Source organism: Heloderma suspectum, chromosome 11 (assembly GCF_057233095.1).
Source record: "Heloderma suspectum isolate Gila_16-S chromosome 11, 16-S_ref, whole genome shotgun sequence".
Lineage (NCBI taxonomy): Eukaryota > Metazoa > Chordata > Lepidosauria > Squamata > Helodermatidae > Heloderma > Heloderma suspectum.
In genome coordinates, this window is record NC_139468.1 from 7,853,946 (window position 1) to 7,871,283 (window position 17,338).

Consider the following 17,338-nt stretch of genomic DNA (forward strand, 5'->3'; position numbering starts at 1 on the left):
TACCATTACTTTGGTGCTCTCTTTCCACTGCAAGTCCAGCAGACGAAGCTCGGTGCTTTGAGGGTGCCATCTGGGCTGCAGGACCAGCCAGTCTGAGCATTCTGTCATCTGACCTCAAGGAGCCAATCCCAGGCTACTGGACTCTATAAAACCTCAGCCTCAGACCTTGTTCCTCAGTTAGACCATTTTGTCTTGTCTGTAAGGACACTGGCTAAACTTTGGCTCCCTCTTCCCAACTGGTGCTTTGGCTCTTGAGCCCTACCTGGCTCAGGCCACATATAAACCTGCCATCTGGTACACTTCCAAAACCACACATAGGGATGGAGAAGCTTTCAATGGAATCCAGTTTTGTCCCAGCACTGGAAGAGCCCGGATCTCTTTGGCTGTGATGAATCCGAGCTCTCTCATTTTCATACTCAGCCCACTGATGTGGCTGATCATGCCAATTAGCTGATTAGTTTTGACAAAGCAAATGATAAAACTTTTAAGGCTTTATGTCTTTTGCAATAGAAGTGGCCCCTTTTTTATCCTCCCCGCTCCCTCTCGCAAAGCATTTTGTTGGGAAAGAGATCTAAGTTAGATTAGCGATGAGTTAGGTAAACAAAAACATCTCAAGGCAATAAAAATGCCAGCCGAGAATTTCACAGAAATCCAAGCTATGAAATCATAATGTAATGCAGGATTCCCCCCTTCCACTTCCCCAGATGCAGAAGGAAAAAGGAGATCCAATTTGAAGCCCCCTCCCTAAATATTTTAAAAATAAAATCTTAAGGCTTTGCTTTCTATTGACATCAAGCCCACATTGCAGAGTGTGCAGAGTTAAACAGTCCTGAAAAAGCCATTTATTTCCTTTCCTTAGCAAGGCCTCTGATTACCATGTCTGAGAGTCTCCCAGCCTATGCTGAGCACCCAAATCTTATTGGCCTTGCATAAACATCCTTTCCAGAAACATACCTTAGAATGGACATGCTGGGTTGTAACTGGTGGAGCAGCTCCACGGTTTTGTTTTGTTAACTGGCATCCTAAGAGTTAATCTTCTCTAGGGCTAGCAATTCACAATGCAGTTAACAGGAATTATGTCTTGAACTCCTGGGCACCCACACAGAGTTTATCCATAAATCTACCATATTGCTTCAGGCTTCTAATTTATTTCTCCAAAGTAATAAATTCTTCAGGAATAGGCACCCTCAGACATTTTAAAACCCATAATACTTTAATTCTCCACTGTTAGCTACAGCACACACACACACACACACTTGAAAAACCAAATATGTATATAAGATTGATTCATGCAGAAAATTGCAGAAACACTGTTCATTGGGTCTGATTTATAGACATATTTAGGGGAGAATATCAGACTCTCTTCTGAAATGGGCTAATTATGAAACCAAGACCTGCACCAGCCATGATTGTTAAATTTATTTATTATTTAGTTAAAATATTTCTTGGCTGCCTTTCAGGGCAGAAGTCCTCCCAAGATGGCATACTGCAGTACATTGCCATTCCATCATTTCTATAGGGATGAGCATGCTAGCAAAACTCAAGTTCACTGGAATTCTCCAAATCCCACTTCAAAGCTTGTTCCATCTCATGTCTGTATCAAATTGCAATCTTTGTGTTTTTTCTTTTCACATGAAAATTTGTGAGTTATTTTCATGTGTATTTTTTTAAATGTAGACATTGTGTGTAGCTTTGAAATGTATGCATTCTTATCCTATTGAATAAAGAGTGTTTGTGTGCAGTTTTTTGTGCATATTTTTTAAATGTATGCATGCTGCCAAACACATTTTTTTGGTCCGTAAAACTAGGGGTGCACGAAAGTCACTTACCTGGTCTCGCAGCTTTTCGTGGTGGGGGGGAGGCGCTTCGCTGCTCTCCCCCTGAAGTTCAGGCCGGGGGAGGAGGTTTCCCACCTCGCCCGGCCAAAATTCAGGCCGGGGAGGAGGCGCCTCGCCTCGCCCGGCCGTGAACTAAAAAGTAAAAAACAAAACAAAACGCCCCCGTGATAGGCTACGTGACGATTAACGTAGCCTATCACGGCTAGATCTGCAAAGTCAGCCATGATAGGCTATGTAAATCATCACGTAGCCTATCACGGGTGACTTAAAAAAAAAAAAAAGCACGTATGCAAATGGTGGCCCCCATAGGGAGCCGCCATTCGCGTTCCTTATTTGGTCGCTGTAGTCTACGTAAATCTTTACAGCGACCAAAAAAGGAACGGGAATGGCGGCTCCCTATGGGGGCCGCCATTATCTGTACGTGCTTTTTTTTTTTTTAAGTCACCCATGATAGGCTACGTGATGATTTACATAGCCTATCACAGCTGACTTTGCAAATCTAGCTGTGATAGGCTACGTTAATCGTCACGTAGCCTATCATGGGGGCGTTTTTTTTTCTTTTATTGGAATGGCGGTGGTGGCAGCCGGTCGAAAGACCGGCTGCCGCTCCTGCCCTGGACGAAGACCCGCCGAACCGCCGGCCGGACCCGCTGCCGGGAGGGACATTCGCCAAAGGTAAGTCCCGTCCCGGGGGGGGGGGTGCGGGGGGCGGGGGGGTGGAGAATTTCTCCCCGAAACTTGTTCGGGGGGCCGAACATGTTGGCGCTTGGCCCCCTGAAGTTTCGGGGAGAAATTCTCCGCCAACCCTACATTTATGGCTGCATTTTTCCCTACAATATACTACCCTATCACGGGGAAAAAATCCAGCCGTAAATGGCATATTGTATGCCATTTGCAGCCATAAAGCACTGACTTTGACCTAAATACAGCCATAAACGGATGCAATTTAGGGCAAAGTCAGTGCTTTACAGTCACAAATGATGCACAATATACCATTTATGGCTGTATTTTTCCCTGCCATAGGCTAATGGCAGCTGCCATTAGAATATCACATCTTCTAGGGAGCTGGAGAGCCACTCTGCAGGAAATCCTCCGGAAAAGGAGGTAAGTGCAGCCACTCTGCCATGGACCCCAGAGGGCGGAGTCTTTGGAATCCAGCCTCATTTGAGTCTGTGGCAGAATTCTCCAGCAACCCTACTTGAAGACCTCCAGTGAAGGAATGTTCATCCACCCGTCTAGTAATTAGCTCCATTGTTGAACTGCTCTCACTATCTAGACCTTTCTCCTAATGCTGAGCTGACATCTACCCTCCTAGAACTTCAGTCCATTAGATCTTGTCCTGCCCGCTGGGACAGCAGAGAATAAGTGTCTTACTAGGGTTGTTGTGGGAGTCTGGGAAGGGAGTGGAGTCTGGCAGACTTCCCCCCTCTCAATGTCCCAGTCTGTGGGACACCCTCTCAGACTCCAGTCTGTGGACCACCGCACTTGCCCGATGTGGTGTTTGCCGAGCTGGGCAAGGGCAGCAGTCCCCGCTGGTCTCCCCAGATACCATTTTGTGTAAAAATGGTGGCTCAACCTTTTTTGTAATTCCTCATTTACACAAACAGTGGCTCGATGGCCTTGTAGGCCCCTTCCAACCCTACTATTCTATGATTCTATGATTCTATGATTCTATGGTTCTATGATTCTATGATTCTATGATTCTATGATAAAGGGGCCATTTATGCAAGAGTACAGGTGCAAACGGACCATTTACACCTGCAATCTTGTGTAAATGGCCACTTTACAGCTGCCATTTGTGTAAGTGGGGATTCACCAAAAAGACTGAGCCACCATTTTTATGAAAAATGGGAGCTCAGCAAAGGATCAGGCAGCTGCATGCCAGTCACTGGACAGCTATGGACTGCCCAGCAGCTCTCACCATGTGCAGCAAACAGGGTCAAGGTCTAGCCAGGGTCCAGCAAGAGGCCCACAGCATGGATAGGGATGAGTTCGGCCATCCCTATGTCTTGCACCCTTTTACGTGACAGCCCTTTGGGTATTCAAAGAGCACTATCATGCCCAAATAATAGTGATTTGTTTGGGATGGATCATGCCCAGGGCTGGCATCAAGAGAAGGCCCCTAGGCAGGGCCCCCACAACCCAGCAGGGGCCCTTGGACAAGAGCCCCCTGGAGTTGCCACCACGCTTCACTCTGCTTCCTCGCTTTCCTCTCGCCCTGGCCATGGACAGTGGTGAGGGTGAGAAGGAGGAGCAGCAGATTCCGCTGCCTGCTTGCCCTCTGTCAAGCCAACAAGTGGTAGCAAGGAGGAGGAGGTAGAGCAGCTGGTGGCAATGGTGGTGAGAAGGTAGATTCGCTGAGGGAGGGGCCCATGGAGGGTGTCTTGTCAAAAACCTGGGGCTGGCACTAACCGTGCCCCATGTTTTTAACAGTGCCCCGCAAATGATACAAATGTTAAACTTTCAGGACTTCAGACCTTGGTTGGTATGTGTGCGTTTAGTGCACCCTAGGTAAAGTGTGTGTTGATTTTACTCAGTACACCCTGTACTTTTCACTGGTACTGAGGATAAGTATCTGTTCAGGATATTGCAAAAATTCTACCCAAAGTATAAACAATCCCCCCCCCCTTTAAATAACAGTCAACTGTGCTATGCTTAAAAAACCCTTTTAGAGATCCTACCCTTTCGAGTGACATTGAAACCAACATATCGTTGGATTTGTCTTCTAAAGACCTTTTTCAAAAAGTGCCAGGAACAGAATTGTGTGTGTGTATTTAACCTTTAAAGAAGCAGTCAGAGGCTCTGCAAGCCAAAATTTGCATTTCAGAACTGGAACCAACACCCCTTGCTCATGAGGTTGTTACAAAGATGAAAAGAACACCCTGGTGGATTCTAAGCTTTCCCAAATATCTCATGGAATGGGGATTTTTTGGAAGCAAGCAAAGCCGAATTCTCACCTCAAACACTGGAGGCTTAACAAAAATGTTAACAAAAATGTTAACCCCAACAGGGTCAATTTCACTTAGGAAGGTGAAACTCATTTGTCCCATTTTTTTGAGAAATGCTTTTGAATACTGTTGTCTTGTGATGAGTACAGCCATCTTGTGAATACCCAGGATCCAATTTAATTAGTTACCATATGTGCGGAAAAGATCCAGGACAAAACCAATACTTGTGGAATCAATGCACAACTAGGATTTGGCCGACCCTTCCTTTATCTTCCATTTTCCTTGGGTTTAGCTCAGATCAGGCAGAAATACCAGCTGTATTTGAGCATTCAACACACAAGGGAAGCAAACATGTGAGTCAGGAGCAGCAGCACATTGAGTAGACCCTCCTGCACATTGAAAAGAAACATCTGCAACTATACATACGGATTCCCCCCCTGCAGATGTCTGCACTCAATGCACAGATAACAGCAGAACATGGTGTGTGATGTTAAGGGTAGGCTCACTCAGTGCAGCCCCTCTCCTGGCTTTCTTGTTCAGCTATGTTCAGTTCTCCTTCTTGAAAGCTGCATCTGGGTATATAGGAATAGGAGCAAAGAAGAGCCATGCTGGATCAGACTAAAGGCCTTTCTAATCCAGTCTCCTGCTTTCTGCATCAGCCAACCAGATGCCCCCGGGAAACCCACAAATGGGGCATGAATAGCCCAGGGGTGGCCAACCCAGTGCCTCCCAGATGTTTTGGACTACAACTCCCATAATCCCTGACCACTGGACATGCTAGGTGGGATTGATGAGTGTTGTCATCCAAAATATATGGACACCTGGTTGCCTATAATAGCCCTCTCTCCTACATGGAAGACTTTGAAATGTCTGATCAAATTCTAAGCAAGTACAGATGCCTATGCTTTTTATGACTATGATCCATGCATGCACGCACGTGCACACACACACACACACACACACACACGTGGAATGTTCTTCTTGTTTCTTGCCTGTATATTGAACTTTATTCCAAAATAAAGTGATTTCCTGCTGTTCACCTCCACCCTCAGTGATGGGGATAATATTCAGTGACAATAATGCTTCTGAACATGGAGGTTCCACTTAGCTATCAAGAGTAGTGAGAACAAAAGAAGGACCCTGCTGGACCTTAGATCAAAGGCCCGTCCAGTCCTGCATTCTGTTTTTCATTGTGGCCAACCAGATGCCTTTGGGAAGCTCACAAGCATGATATAAAGACAACAACTTTCCTGCACAGTTCCCCCACCCCCCTGCTAGTATTCAGTGGGATACTGAACATGGAGGGTTCCATCATGACTTATAGCCATTGCTAGATCTATTTTCCAGAATTGAAGTCCTGCCAAACCGCTGTAATGCATTAATTCTGGGAACGAGGCATCCTGCCATCAGCCATCACTGCAAACAGGTGCTACATTAGGACTCCCCTGGCTGAGAAAGCTTAATCTAGAATCTGGGATCAAGCATTTTCATCCTCAGTCAGACCATCAGCAATCTCTGTTTGGACTGGAGGTGGAAGGAGGGGAGAAGACTAAATCAGGCCTTCCACTCAGTGGTGCAATTAGGTGATTTTAGACTCTGGATTTAATGGTAGGGAGGTGTATGGGAAATTGGTTTCAATTCATTTTTGAACAGAATTTATTAGGGGTGTGTGAATCCGCAAAACTCAAGCTCATCGAAGTTCTCTGAATTCCATCTCAAAACTTATTCCAACTGGAATCCATATCATATGAGCTTTGTTTCTTTTTCTTTTCGCATGAAAATCCATGCATATTTCCTTTCATATTTTTCCAAATGAATGCATTCTTATCCCCTGATAAAAGTGCATTTGTGCACATTTTTGAAATGTACTCATTTTGAAATGTACACATTTTTTAAATGTATGCATGCTGTTGAACTTTTTTTTTTGTCCGCAAAATCACATTAGAAGCTTGGAAATATATGGGCTATCCAATTTGCACCTTCTGGAACCAAACACAGACCCAAATGTGATCTGCTGCAGCCAAATTTCTGTGCTTGTGATGTAATTCAGGAACAACAACAACAACAAAAAAGCATTTTAAAAATGTGCACAATAAATCTTTAATTAATGGGAGAAAAATGTGTACATTTCAAAAATGTGCACAATTGATGCATACATTTTGGAAAACAAACACAAAAATATGCATGAGTGTTCATACAAAAAGAAATAAACAAACAAAAGCAAAGCAAAGCTCGCCCTCCGATATGCACATGAGTTGGAATGAGTTTCGAGGTGGAATTCCGAGAACCCAGAAGGTCCTGAGTTTTGCTGATTCACTCATCCTTACTGAATTGTCTTATGGCAGTGGGGGGAGCTATTTAGATGGTGATGTATATTGCTTCACTCCAGAATGTGGGAAGCTAGCCTTGCTGTGTTTTGGGGACCTCCTGCTCATTGTACTGAGTGGGGCACTGGACATCATCTGCCCTGAAGTCCTGCCCTGACAGCACCACTGCTTCCACTCCCTCCTACCATCTCCTGAACGGAAGGGAAAATGTATCTTTTCCCTCATTAAACAATTACCAGCTTGGCGAGGGGGAAAATATATATGCCCCTCCATTGTAGGTTTCCACAGCTGCTTTGGGTTTTAAACAAAATTGCAGGAAAAGAAGTTGTGCAACTGAGTGCTGATGTGTAGTTTGATCTTTAGTGGACCCCCTTCATCTTTAAGTAAAAGTAGGTGTTTCTTTTTATAGAGATACAAGACCCCAACCATGCTTGGTTTAATCTGAGGACCTGGTACCATCATTCCATGAAAGTGAACAGTTATTAAACTTGAAGTGTTGAGCCTCCTGTATATTTTGTTTTCTGAGCAAAATCAATTAATCCTGATTAAAGTCAAATGCATGCAACAGTTCTTGGGCAGAGACAGACATATATGTATAAATGTATGAATAAATCTGCAATAAATACAAAGAGGCTAAGGGTAAAAATCAAGGCCCAGCCATTGAAGAGAAGTGCAACAGATCTTTAACAAAAAGACTGTCCTGTTTACACGTTCTGATTTTTTTGTTTGTTTGTTTTGGGGTGTAGGAAGTGATTACTAAGTACCTCTCCCATTAGCTCTCCATAATGGTTCCCAATTATATGTCTGCACAATTCCAAAGATTTGTCCTCAGTATTAAAGCTCCTCCATTTCCTGCTTCTGACTCAAAGCCTGGTCTAGAATAGGCATTTGGAAGCAACGTGATCTGATCTGCACGCCTTGCACAAACCCCTTGCACAACCCCCTTGTGTTTATCGATCCTGCATTTCTCTGAATCTTGCGGTGCAGTTCATGGTTTAAAAAATGTATCAAACATGTGTATATAAAGAGCATTTTAGGATAAAATCATTGGTTATGAATTTCAGCATCTGTTAAAATTGTATGGTGGTGACACTTGGAACATCCTCAGATTCCATTAATTGAAGGATAATAATTGAAATGTTTAGATGTTGATGAAATGGATAAAGTAACAGGGGTTATTCACAGAAAAGACAAGTAATACATGAGAGAAATGGGCAAACTGTATTGTGTATTGGAATTCCCATTACAGTCCTATTCAGTGTGCTAGGAATTTTTATTTTGAGCAGACTTATGAACGAACACATGTGAAACTGAACAGACTTTGAATGAAACACATAGATTGATACACCCTTCCCTAGTCTAGACATTTCTTCAGCTGCAAACACTTGCTGAATCAATGAAAAGTATCCCTTGTTTCCACACTTCTTCAGGCACTAAACTGAAGGAGGGTGAAATATTCACCCATACAGAATGTGTCTGGGATAGGGGTGGACGAAAGTCCCTTACCTGTCGTCGAAGGACGTTCGCGGTGGGGGGGAGGCGCTTTGCTGCTCCCCCCGCGAAGTTCAGGCCGGGGGGGGAGGCTTCCCGCCTCGCCCCGGCCAAAATTCAGGCCGGGGGGGAGGCTTCCCGCCTCGCCCCGGCCGAAATTCAGGCCAGGAGGGAGGCTTCCCGCCTCGCCCGGCCGCGAACGCGAAAGTTTTTAAAAAAACAAAAACGCCCCCTGATAGGCTATGTGACGATTCACGTAGCCTATCACGGCTAGATCTGCAAAGTCAGCCATGATAGGCTACGTCAATCGTCACATAGCCTATCACGGGTGACTTTAAAAAAAAAAAAAAGCGCGTACGCTAATGCCGGCCCCCATAGGGAGCCACCATTCGCGTTCCTTATTTAGTCGCTGTAGTCTATGTAAATGTTTACGTAGACTACAGCGAAAATAAGGGCAACGCAAATAGCGTTGCCCTTATTTTCGCCGTAGTCTACATAAACATTTACGTAGACTACAGCGACCAAATAAGGAACGGGAATGGCGGCTCCCTATGGGGGCCGCCATTATCCGTACGCGCTTTTTTTTTTTAAGTCACCCGTGATAGGCTACGTGACGATTGACGTAGCCTATCATGGCTGACTTTGCAAATCTAGCCGTGATAGGCTACGTGAATCGTCACGTAGCCTATCAGGGGGCGTTTTTTTTTTCTTTGATTGCAATGGCGGCGGCGGCAGCCGGTCAAAAGACCGGCTGCCGCTCCCGCCCCGCTTGAACACCCGCCGAACCACCGGCCAGACCCGCCACCAGGAGGGACATTCGGTGAAGGTAAGTCCCGTCCCGGGGGGGGTGCGGGGGGCGGGGGGGGGTTCGGAGGATTTCTCCCCGAAACTTGTTCGGGGGGCCGAACACGTTGGCGCTCGGCCCCCCGAAGTTTCGGGGAGAAATTCTCCGCCATCCCTAGTCTGGGATCACCGATATGACCAGTCAAGTGGGCATTGTCCTTACCCTTAATTGGCTTTGTTTGCCCTCAGTTAGGGATGCTTGAGGAATTCAGTCTTTGTGAATTCTGATACGAACTGACCTCTTCTGCATAGAAATGTCAGAGGAATCCATTTGGGAATTTTCACTGACTTGGTCCCCTGGACTCCGGCTCATTCATCTGCAAGCTGGCCCAACTCAGCATGCAATGAGTAGGGCCAGCTTGCAATTATTTTTTTTTTACTTTTTAAAAAATTTGCACAATTCATGGTTTGCACAAAATTGCGGCCAAAAATTTTACAATTCGCACAAATTCATGCGATTTATGGCTGCGATTTTGCAGAAATTCTGATTTGCACAAATAAAAAAAATCCAAGGAAGTTCCTAGGTTTGGGGTACTAACCCAGAGCTCAGCTTGCAAATGCAGCTGAGTCAGGGGTGCTGCAGGGATTCTTCAGGCCCCCCAAAGGGCCAGATTCCCCCATGACAGACAACCCTAAATCTGTACCTCCTAGACTAATTTTTAGCTTGGAACTTAGTTATTTGCCAGCTTTTGGACTTCCTGAACTTTCCAGTGCAGTTCTCAGCTCAAATATTGCATCAAAATGCATTTAAAAATATGTATTTTGAGAGAAGGTATGTATTTTGAGGGGAAAATGCAATTAAAAAAAATACATTTTTAAACATTTCTATACAGATAGTTTAAAAAATAACAATAATCAGAGATTAGTTCAGAAACAGGATAGAACTGAACATATGCAGAAGTGACATAGACTAGAAATAGACTGATATGCTGATGCCTACCCTCAGTGACATTGTTGGGGTCACAATGTGGTCCCTGATTCACTAGGATCACTTCAGGAAGGATAAATATGCCCTAATCAGAAACAAAGGGGCACCAAAGCAGTGAAAGGAAGGCATGCCGCAGCAAACAGGTTTTTAAAAGAGAAGAAGAAGATTATTATTGGGCTGTTGTTCTTCCATGAAATATTTCGTACTCCTCAAAATTCTATAGGAATTGAAATTATAAACTTTGGAACTGCTCTCAGTCAAAACCTGATCGTTGTTGCATGAGACAAGAGTTTTTGGAACAAGACTGATCGTGATGAGGTATCACATTCAGCCCTTTTGACCCACTAATAATCTTACTTGGCTACTTATATTGACAGGTGGGACAGAGCCAACAGCAATAATTTTGGAATTTGATAACAGCTGCAAATGTATTGATTGTGAACAAATGGTGTGAACTTGCTTTCTCTCTGGGGGGGGGGGTTAGTTGAGCTTTGGAAGTTGGCTGAAATATCAAAATTAAGTGAGCATGTCCATTAATTTAAGATGGTGAATGACAAATGGAGAGAAAGGGAACAGTGTCAGAAAACATTTGTTTTAGACCAGCTACCTGCATTACATAACACAGTTTCTGCCTTCTCTTGCCTGATACAGTGTTCGATTGAATGTGGCAGTGGAACTCAGCAGAGAGAAGTGCTTTGCATTAGAAAGACAGAAAACAGCTTTGATATGCTGAATCCCTATGAGTGTTCATTTTTGGAAAGACCTCCCAGCCAGCAAACCTGCTACCTCAAGCCTTGCGGTGCTAAATGGTTTAGTACTGAATGGAGCACAGTGAGTATTTCGCCATCTTATTTTTGTTCTTCTCTGTCTTTACTGCAAGAAAACACACATGTTCACACTGGAAGCGCTCCAACTCTTTGAAGTGAGTACAAAGATTACTTAGTAATAGGTAATATTTAGGGGTTACCAAGGTGGAAACATAACTTACAGAGAAGAGGGAACTACTCCTGGAAGCTGTAGCCATGGTTAGTCCCCCATGTTTTCCCTTCTGAAGTGTCTTGTTCAGCTTATCCCACGTCCTGGCAGCTTTACGATTTGGATAATGATGCTCTGCATCATGGGCTGTGATTAGCAAGGCAGAAACAAAATTTGAACTGGGGACTTCTGGTTCATACCCCAGTTCAGGGGTGTTGAACCTCTGTCAACCCTAGGCCCAAATTCCATTGCAAAGAAGCTCTCGGGGGGCTGCATTCCACCAGTGGGAGGAGCCAAAGGCAAAATGGAGCAGGTCCAAAATTGCCAAAAATGCCAGCATATGGTAGCTCAAAGCTCTTGCTGCTCGTAACTAAGCCTTAGGAGAGGCATATCAGCCTTTCAGAATGGGGGGGAAACTTTCCCAAAGCCAGGAAACCACCAAATGATTGGTGGCTGGGGAAAAGGAGGCATGGCCAGTGGAAGGGGACATGGTCACCTTGGGTACCCCATGGAGCCAGATTGGCATGCATGCAGCAGCCCAGATTTGGCATGCAAGCCTGAGGGTCAACCTCCCTCAGTGCCACAGACTGCCACGGTCTTTCAACCACTGCATTAGACTTAGGGATGGTGCAAGCATCTGGCTGGGGCTCAAAGCCTGGTGATAAATAGCTGATTTGGCCCCTCAGACCCCAGTTTGCGGACCCGAGCTCTTGCCCGACTCATTGTATGCTGAGTTGGGCAAGAATGTGGGCTCCCAACCCCTCAGCGGGCCACCTATTGCCTAGAAAGAAGGGAGCAAGCCCTTGCTGCAGAGGCAGCGGCACGGGACAGGCTGATCGTTTTCTGTAAGTCTCTTACGCTTACGTAAAAAGGACCAGCCTGTCTCTTGCTGCTGCTGCTGTAGCAAGGATGGGGGAAGGAGGAGAGGTGCTGCCTTCTTCCCCTCTCATCCCTGTCACAGCTGTGGTGGTGGCGCCAGCGAGGGACAGGCTGGTTGTTTCATGTAAGTGTAAGAGACTTACAGAAAACAACCAGCCTGTCCCTTGCCCCCACCAATGCTGTAGCAGGGGTGGGGGGAGAAGAAGGGAGCACCTCTCCTCTCCTCCCCACCCCACTGCAGGGGTGGCAGCGGGGACACCCCTGCAGCTGCCCATGCCGCAATGCGAGCCTCCATTTTGCACAGCAATAGCAGCTCGCAGCAAGGAGCAGGAGCTGTGGGACATTCCTGGACGGTGTGCCGAGCCCTCCAGGGCTCATGCAGCCCAGCGCCAGCACACAGGGCGGGCAGCAGCAGGGACTCTGCCAGCAGGCACAAGCAAACTCTTGCATCTCTAATTAGACTAGCTCCCCAAAGTGAGGAACTGCTTCCCTGACCAAGAAACAAACCCAGGGCTTGGCACTGCGAGAAATAAGTCTGCCACAAGGGAGAAGGAACGGAGGGGGGAAATGTCCTTATTTCATACGCGTGCACCCTTTGTGATTGTCGTGATGTGCATACATTTTGTGATCAGGTTTTGGAATTGTGGAGCATGAAAGGTTTTACAAGGAACACTTTGCCTCCTGGTGGGTGTGATTGCTAGCAATCGGGCAAACTCTACTTGTCAGGCTTGGAATGTGGTTCAGAAAACAAAAATATTCTCTTCAACCCTCAGAAAATAGCTCAGATGATTCCAAACCTATTTTTGAGACAAATGTGGCACCCCAATGATGACATCAGAAGGACGAGAAGGTCCAATCCCAACCCACTGTTGAGCCTCCTAGCCCCCTTCTATCTCCTTCTCTGCCTCTTTGCTTCCCTCCAGTATCCCAGCCTCCTCTCCCCAGCCTGCTTTCCTTGCTGCTCTGGCAATGGTATGAATGTTCTCTCTGTTTCCCCTCCTGTATTTCCCAGAATTCCTGCTGGCTGGCCCACAGATATAGCAGCAAGCCTGATACCATGGGGGAGGGTGTCGGGAGGCCTCCCTCCCTTCCTCCCTCCCACTGCTGCTGGAACAGAAGGAAAGGTGAATGAATGAGTGGCAGGGATGGAGGAAGCGGGACTGGAATTGGGCAAGAGGAAGCATAAGGATGAGCAAGAATTCCATTTTGATTTGTTTTTGCCACGTTCGCACCCCCACATTCAATTTGCCACATTTGCACCCCCAAATGTGAACACCTGCACATTTTTGGGAAAATACTAGCATATTCCTCAGTTTGCATTCATGTTAAAAAAATGCATACTTCAGAAAAATGTGCACTTTTTAAAAGGCACATTTTAGAGAAAATGCACATTCTCATGCTTTAGTCAATGGCCAAATAGTGTGCCTTTGGGTGCGCACTTAAAAAAAAAGAAAGTGCGCCCAAACATGCACTTTTCCCATTCAAACAACAACAAGCTTGCAATTGCAGTGGAAACAAGCTTCAAGGTGAAAATGGGAGAATCGTGATAAGACTGAACTTTGCTGATTCTTTCATCTCTAAGGAAGCATGGAGAGGGGGAGTTTATTTCTTCTCCACCTTGGACTAATATCCAAGCTGGAGAAGACCTTTCAGAGCCATAATGCTCATCTTATATTTCACATGAGCATTCCTGAGCCACCACCAAGATTCTTTTTCTTTTTTCTTTTCTGAGCCATGACCTGACCTTTCAGAACAGAAACTTGCAGCATAACATCAGATTCTGAAATTACTCCCATGGGATCCAGTGGTGCAGGCTGTAGATTTCTCTCTCTCTCTCTCTCTCTCTCTCTCTCTCTCTCTCTCTCCATATACTAATATTGCATATATTAAGCTTTCCCGGCCCCAAACTGTGCATATTTAAATATGCACATTTTTTAAGCTCCACTTTTTCCATAAAAAAGGTGGCAAAATGGTGGGTGCTTGCCAGATGGGTCGGGGTGAGGCCGGGAGGGTGTGAGTGGGTGCGAGCAAGGGTAGGGGCTCAGCAGGCACAGTCCATGGGTCATGGGTGTGTGTGTGTGATGGACTCCCGAACCCAGTCAGGTGTCCATGACATCCCTACCTGGGGTGGGGGAAAACACTTTTCCTGGTCTGTCTCAGCAACCCTCACCCTCATCAATATGTAATTCAGTTAGAAGAATGGGGAAAATTTTATGCAGAGCCTTCCAAATGTAGGGATGTATGAAAGGTACTTACCTTTCCGCAGATTATGCTGATGCTGGGGGGGAGGCATTCCGTCCCTCCCCCCAGAATCCTGGCCGGGGGGGAGGCGCTCCGTTCCTCTCCCCTGGAATCCTGGCCGGCCGGTTCTGCTCTGCAGGGATTCTGCGGAGCCGCCAGCTGGCTCCGCCAGCAGCCGGACATCCGGCCGCTGGCTAGCAGGGACGCAAATGGCGGCGGCCATAGTTGCCGCCATTTGCTCCCTGCAGTCAGCTGTGATAGGCTACATAAACGTTTACGTAGCCTATCATGGTGTTTTTTTAAAATCGACCCGTGATAGGCTATGTAAATCTTTACGTAGCCTATCACATTTTTTTTTGTTTGTTTTTTTTACCTGGAAGTCACGGCAGTGGCAGCCGGATGGAAGACCGGCCGCCACCGCTGCTGCCGCCGCACTGCAGCCGGAGCCGCCGCCGGAGCTGCTGCCGCCAGGAAGATCCGCCTAAAGTAAGTCCCATCTCGGGGGGGGCAGGGGCCGTTCTGCCACTGATTTCGGGGGGCCGAATGCGCTGGCATTCAGCCTCCCCAAGATCCATGGCAGACCTTTCGTACATCCATATAGGGATGTACGAAAGGTACTTACCTTTCCGCGGATTATGCTGATGCTGGGGGGGAGGCGTTCCGTCCCTCCCCATGGAATCCTGGCCGGGGGGGGAGGCGCTCCGTTCTTCCCCCTCAGAAACCTGGCCGGCTGGCTCCGCTCCGCAGGGATTCTGCGGAGCCGCTGGCCGGCTTCACCAGCAGCCGGACATCTGGCCACTGGCTAGCAGGGACGCAAGTGGCAGCAGCTGTAGCCGCTGCCGTTTGCGTCCCTGCAGTCAGCCATGATAGGCTACGTAAATGTTTACGTAGACTATCACGGCTGATAAAAAACCCAAAAAACGCCCATGGGCGCCGCCATTTGCGTACGCACACTTTTTTTTTTTTAATCAGCCGTGATAGGCTATGTAAACATTTACGTAGCCTATCATGGTGTTTTTTTAAAAATATAGCCGTGATAGGCTACGTAAACCTTTACGTAGCCTATCACGTTTTTTTGTTTCTGTTTTTTTTTTTACCTGGAAATGGCGGTGGTGGCAGCTGGTCGGAAGACCAGCCGCTGCAGCCGCCATCGCCTAACCACTGCCGGAGCCGCTGCCGGAGCCGCCACCGCCAGGAAGATCCGCCTAAGGTAAGTCTCGTCCCAGGGGGGGGGCGGGGGACAGGGGGCCGTTCTGCCACCGATTTCGGGGGGCTGAATGCGCTGGCATTCGGCCTCCCTGAGATCTGTGGCGGAACTTTCATACATCCCTAGCTTTGCGTGAACAGGGAAATTGCACAGAACAGCAATCAAATGTGGAAGTTGTGGAAAAAAATCCCCACATTTGCACAAATTTCCCCCATAGACAAAAGTGGGTCTTATTTAGAAGACCAAGGGTCCATCTAGTCCAGCATTCTGTTCACACAGTGGCCAACAAGCTGCCTATGGGAAACACACAACTAGAACATGAATGCAACAGCACCCTCCCGCCTATGTGCCCCAGCAATTGGCGTACATAGACATACTGCCTGTGACACTGAAGGTAGCATATAGCCATCCGGACTAGTAGCCATTGAAAGCCTTCTCCTCCAGGAATTTGTCCAACCTCCTTTTAAAGCCATCCAAATTGGTGGCCATCACATCTTGTAGAACTGAATTCTACCATCCCTAAACCCAGCTGGCCACTCATCAGCATGCTGTTCCCCTAAGTAGTGCCATGCAGCTGCAATTTTACAAAAATAAATTTCTAGACCTTGTGTCCCTGCCATCCCTGCCAACGCTTCCAGAGTTTCAGAATTCTGATCTAGGGAGCCCTGTCTAAACTGATAGATTTGGGTTGCTACAACAAGCTCATATATCTTCAGGTCAGAAACTGATTGTTTGTACTTTGGCTTCCTTTTGTATAATTAGGGATGTCGCAAGAGTCCACTGGGTGGTGGTGGTGGAGTCTGACAGACTCCCCCTAGCCCACCCTCCTGGTCCCCACTCACCAAACTACATTCATGCCTGTAATGTTATGCAGATGGGCCCTTTATGGCCGCTAATTACACAACATTACCTACCCAGAAGTGCCCGAGCCACCATTGTTGCACACAGTGGTGGCTTGCTAGGAAGGACAGAAAGCCCGCAGCTTCGCTGGGTGCTTACCAGGCCCTACGAAACTTTGCACAGCACTGCAAGCAGAGGTGGGTGGTGGCAGTGGCTTGGCAAGCACCCAACAAAGCTGGGCCCAGGTGAGGCCGTCCATCCCTACATATAATAATCTTAAGATGTAGGAGGTCTATCAAGAAATGTCAGGCATGTTCATGTCATAAGCCTTATTTTTGACATGTAGGCTGTTGGCATGGAAAATGTCCTGCTAGGGATGTACGAAAGTCACTTACCTTTAGCGGATTATGTTGATGGTGGGGGCGGAAGCATTCTGTCCCTCCTCCCAGAATCCTCGATGGGGGGGAGGCGCTCTGTTCCTCCCCCCCAGAATCCTCCGCGGCCGGCTCTGCTCCGCAGCAGCTTTGCGGAGCAGCCGGCCAGGCCCAGCCAGGCCAGAGCCACCTGCAGCCGGATTTCCAGCTGCGGAGGGCTCTGTGGAAAAACAAACAAACCCACCTACGTAAATGGTGGCGGCTATGGCTGCCGCCATTTGCGTTCCTTATTTTTGCCATCTTAATCTACATAAACATTTACGTAGACTAAGACGGCGAAAATAAGGGGAACGCAAATAGCATTGCGGACGCTATTTGCGTTCCCCTTATTTTCTCCATCTTAGTCTACGTAAATATTTACATAGACTAAGATAGCCCAAAATAAGG

At 46.9% G+C, this 17,338-nt stretch overlaps 1 protein-coding gene across 1 annotated transcript in view; it reads left to right on the forward strand.

The window, feature by feature from the left end:
- The window catches only part of THSD4 (thrombospondin type 1 domain containing 4), a 564,631-nt gene that overhangs the window by 536,325 nt on the left and 10,968 nt on the right, over positions 1–17,338 (forward strand). Inside the window, 1 exon segment of the mRNA XM_084817856.1 lies at positions 11,027–11,206. Coding sequence (XP_084673982.1) covers positions 11,027–11,206 — 180 coding nt within the window.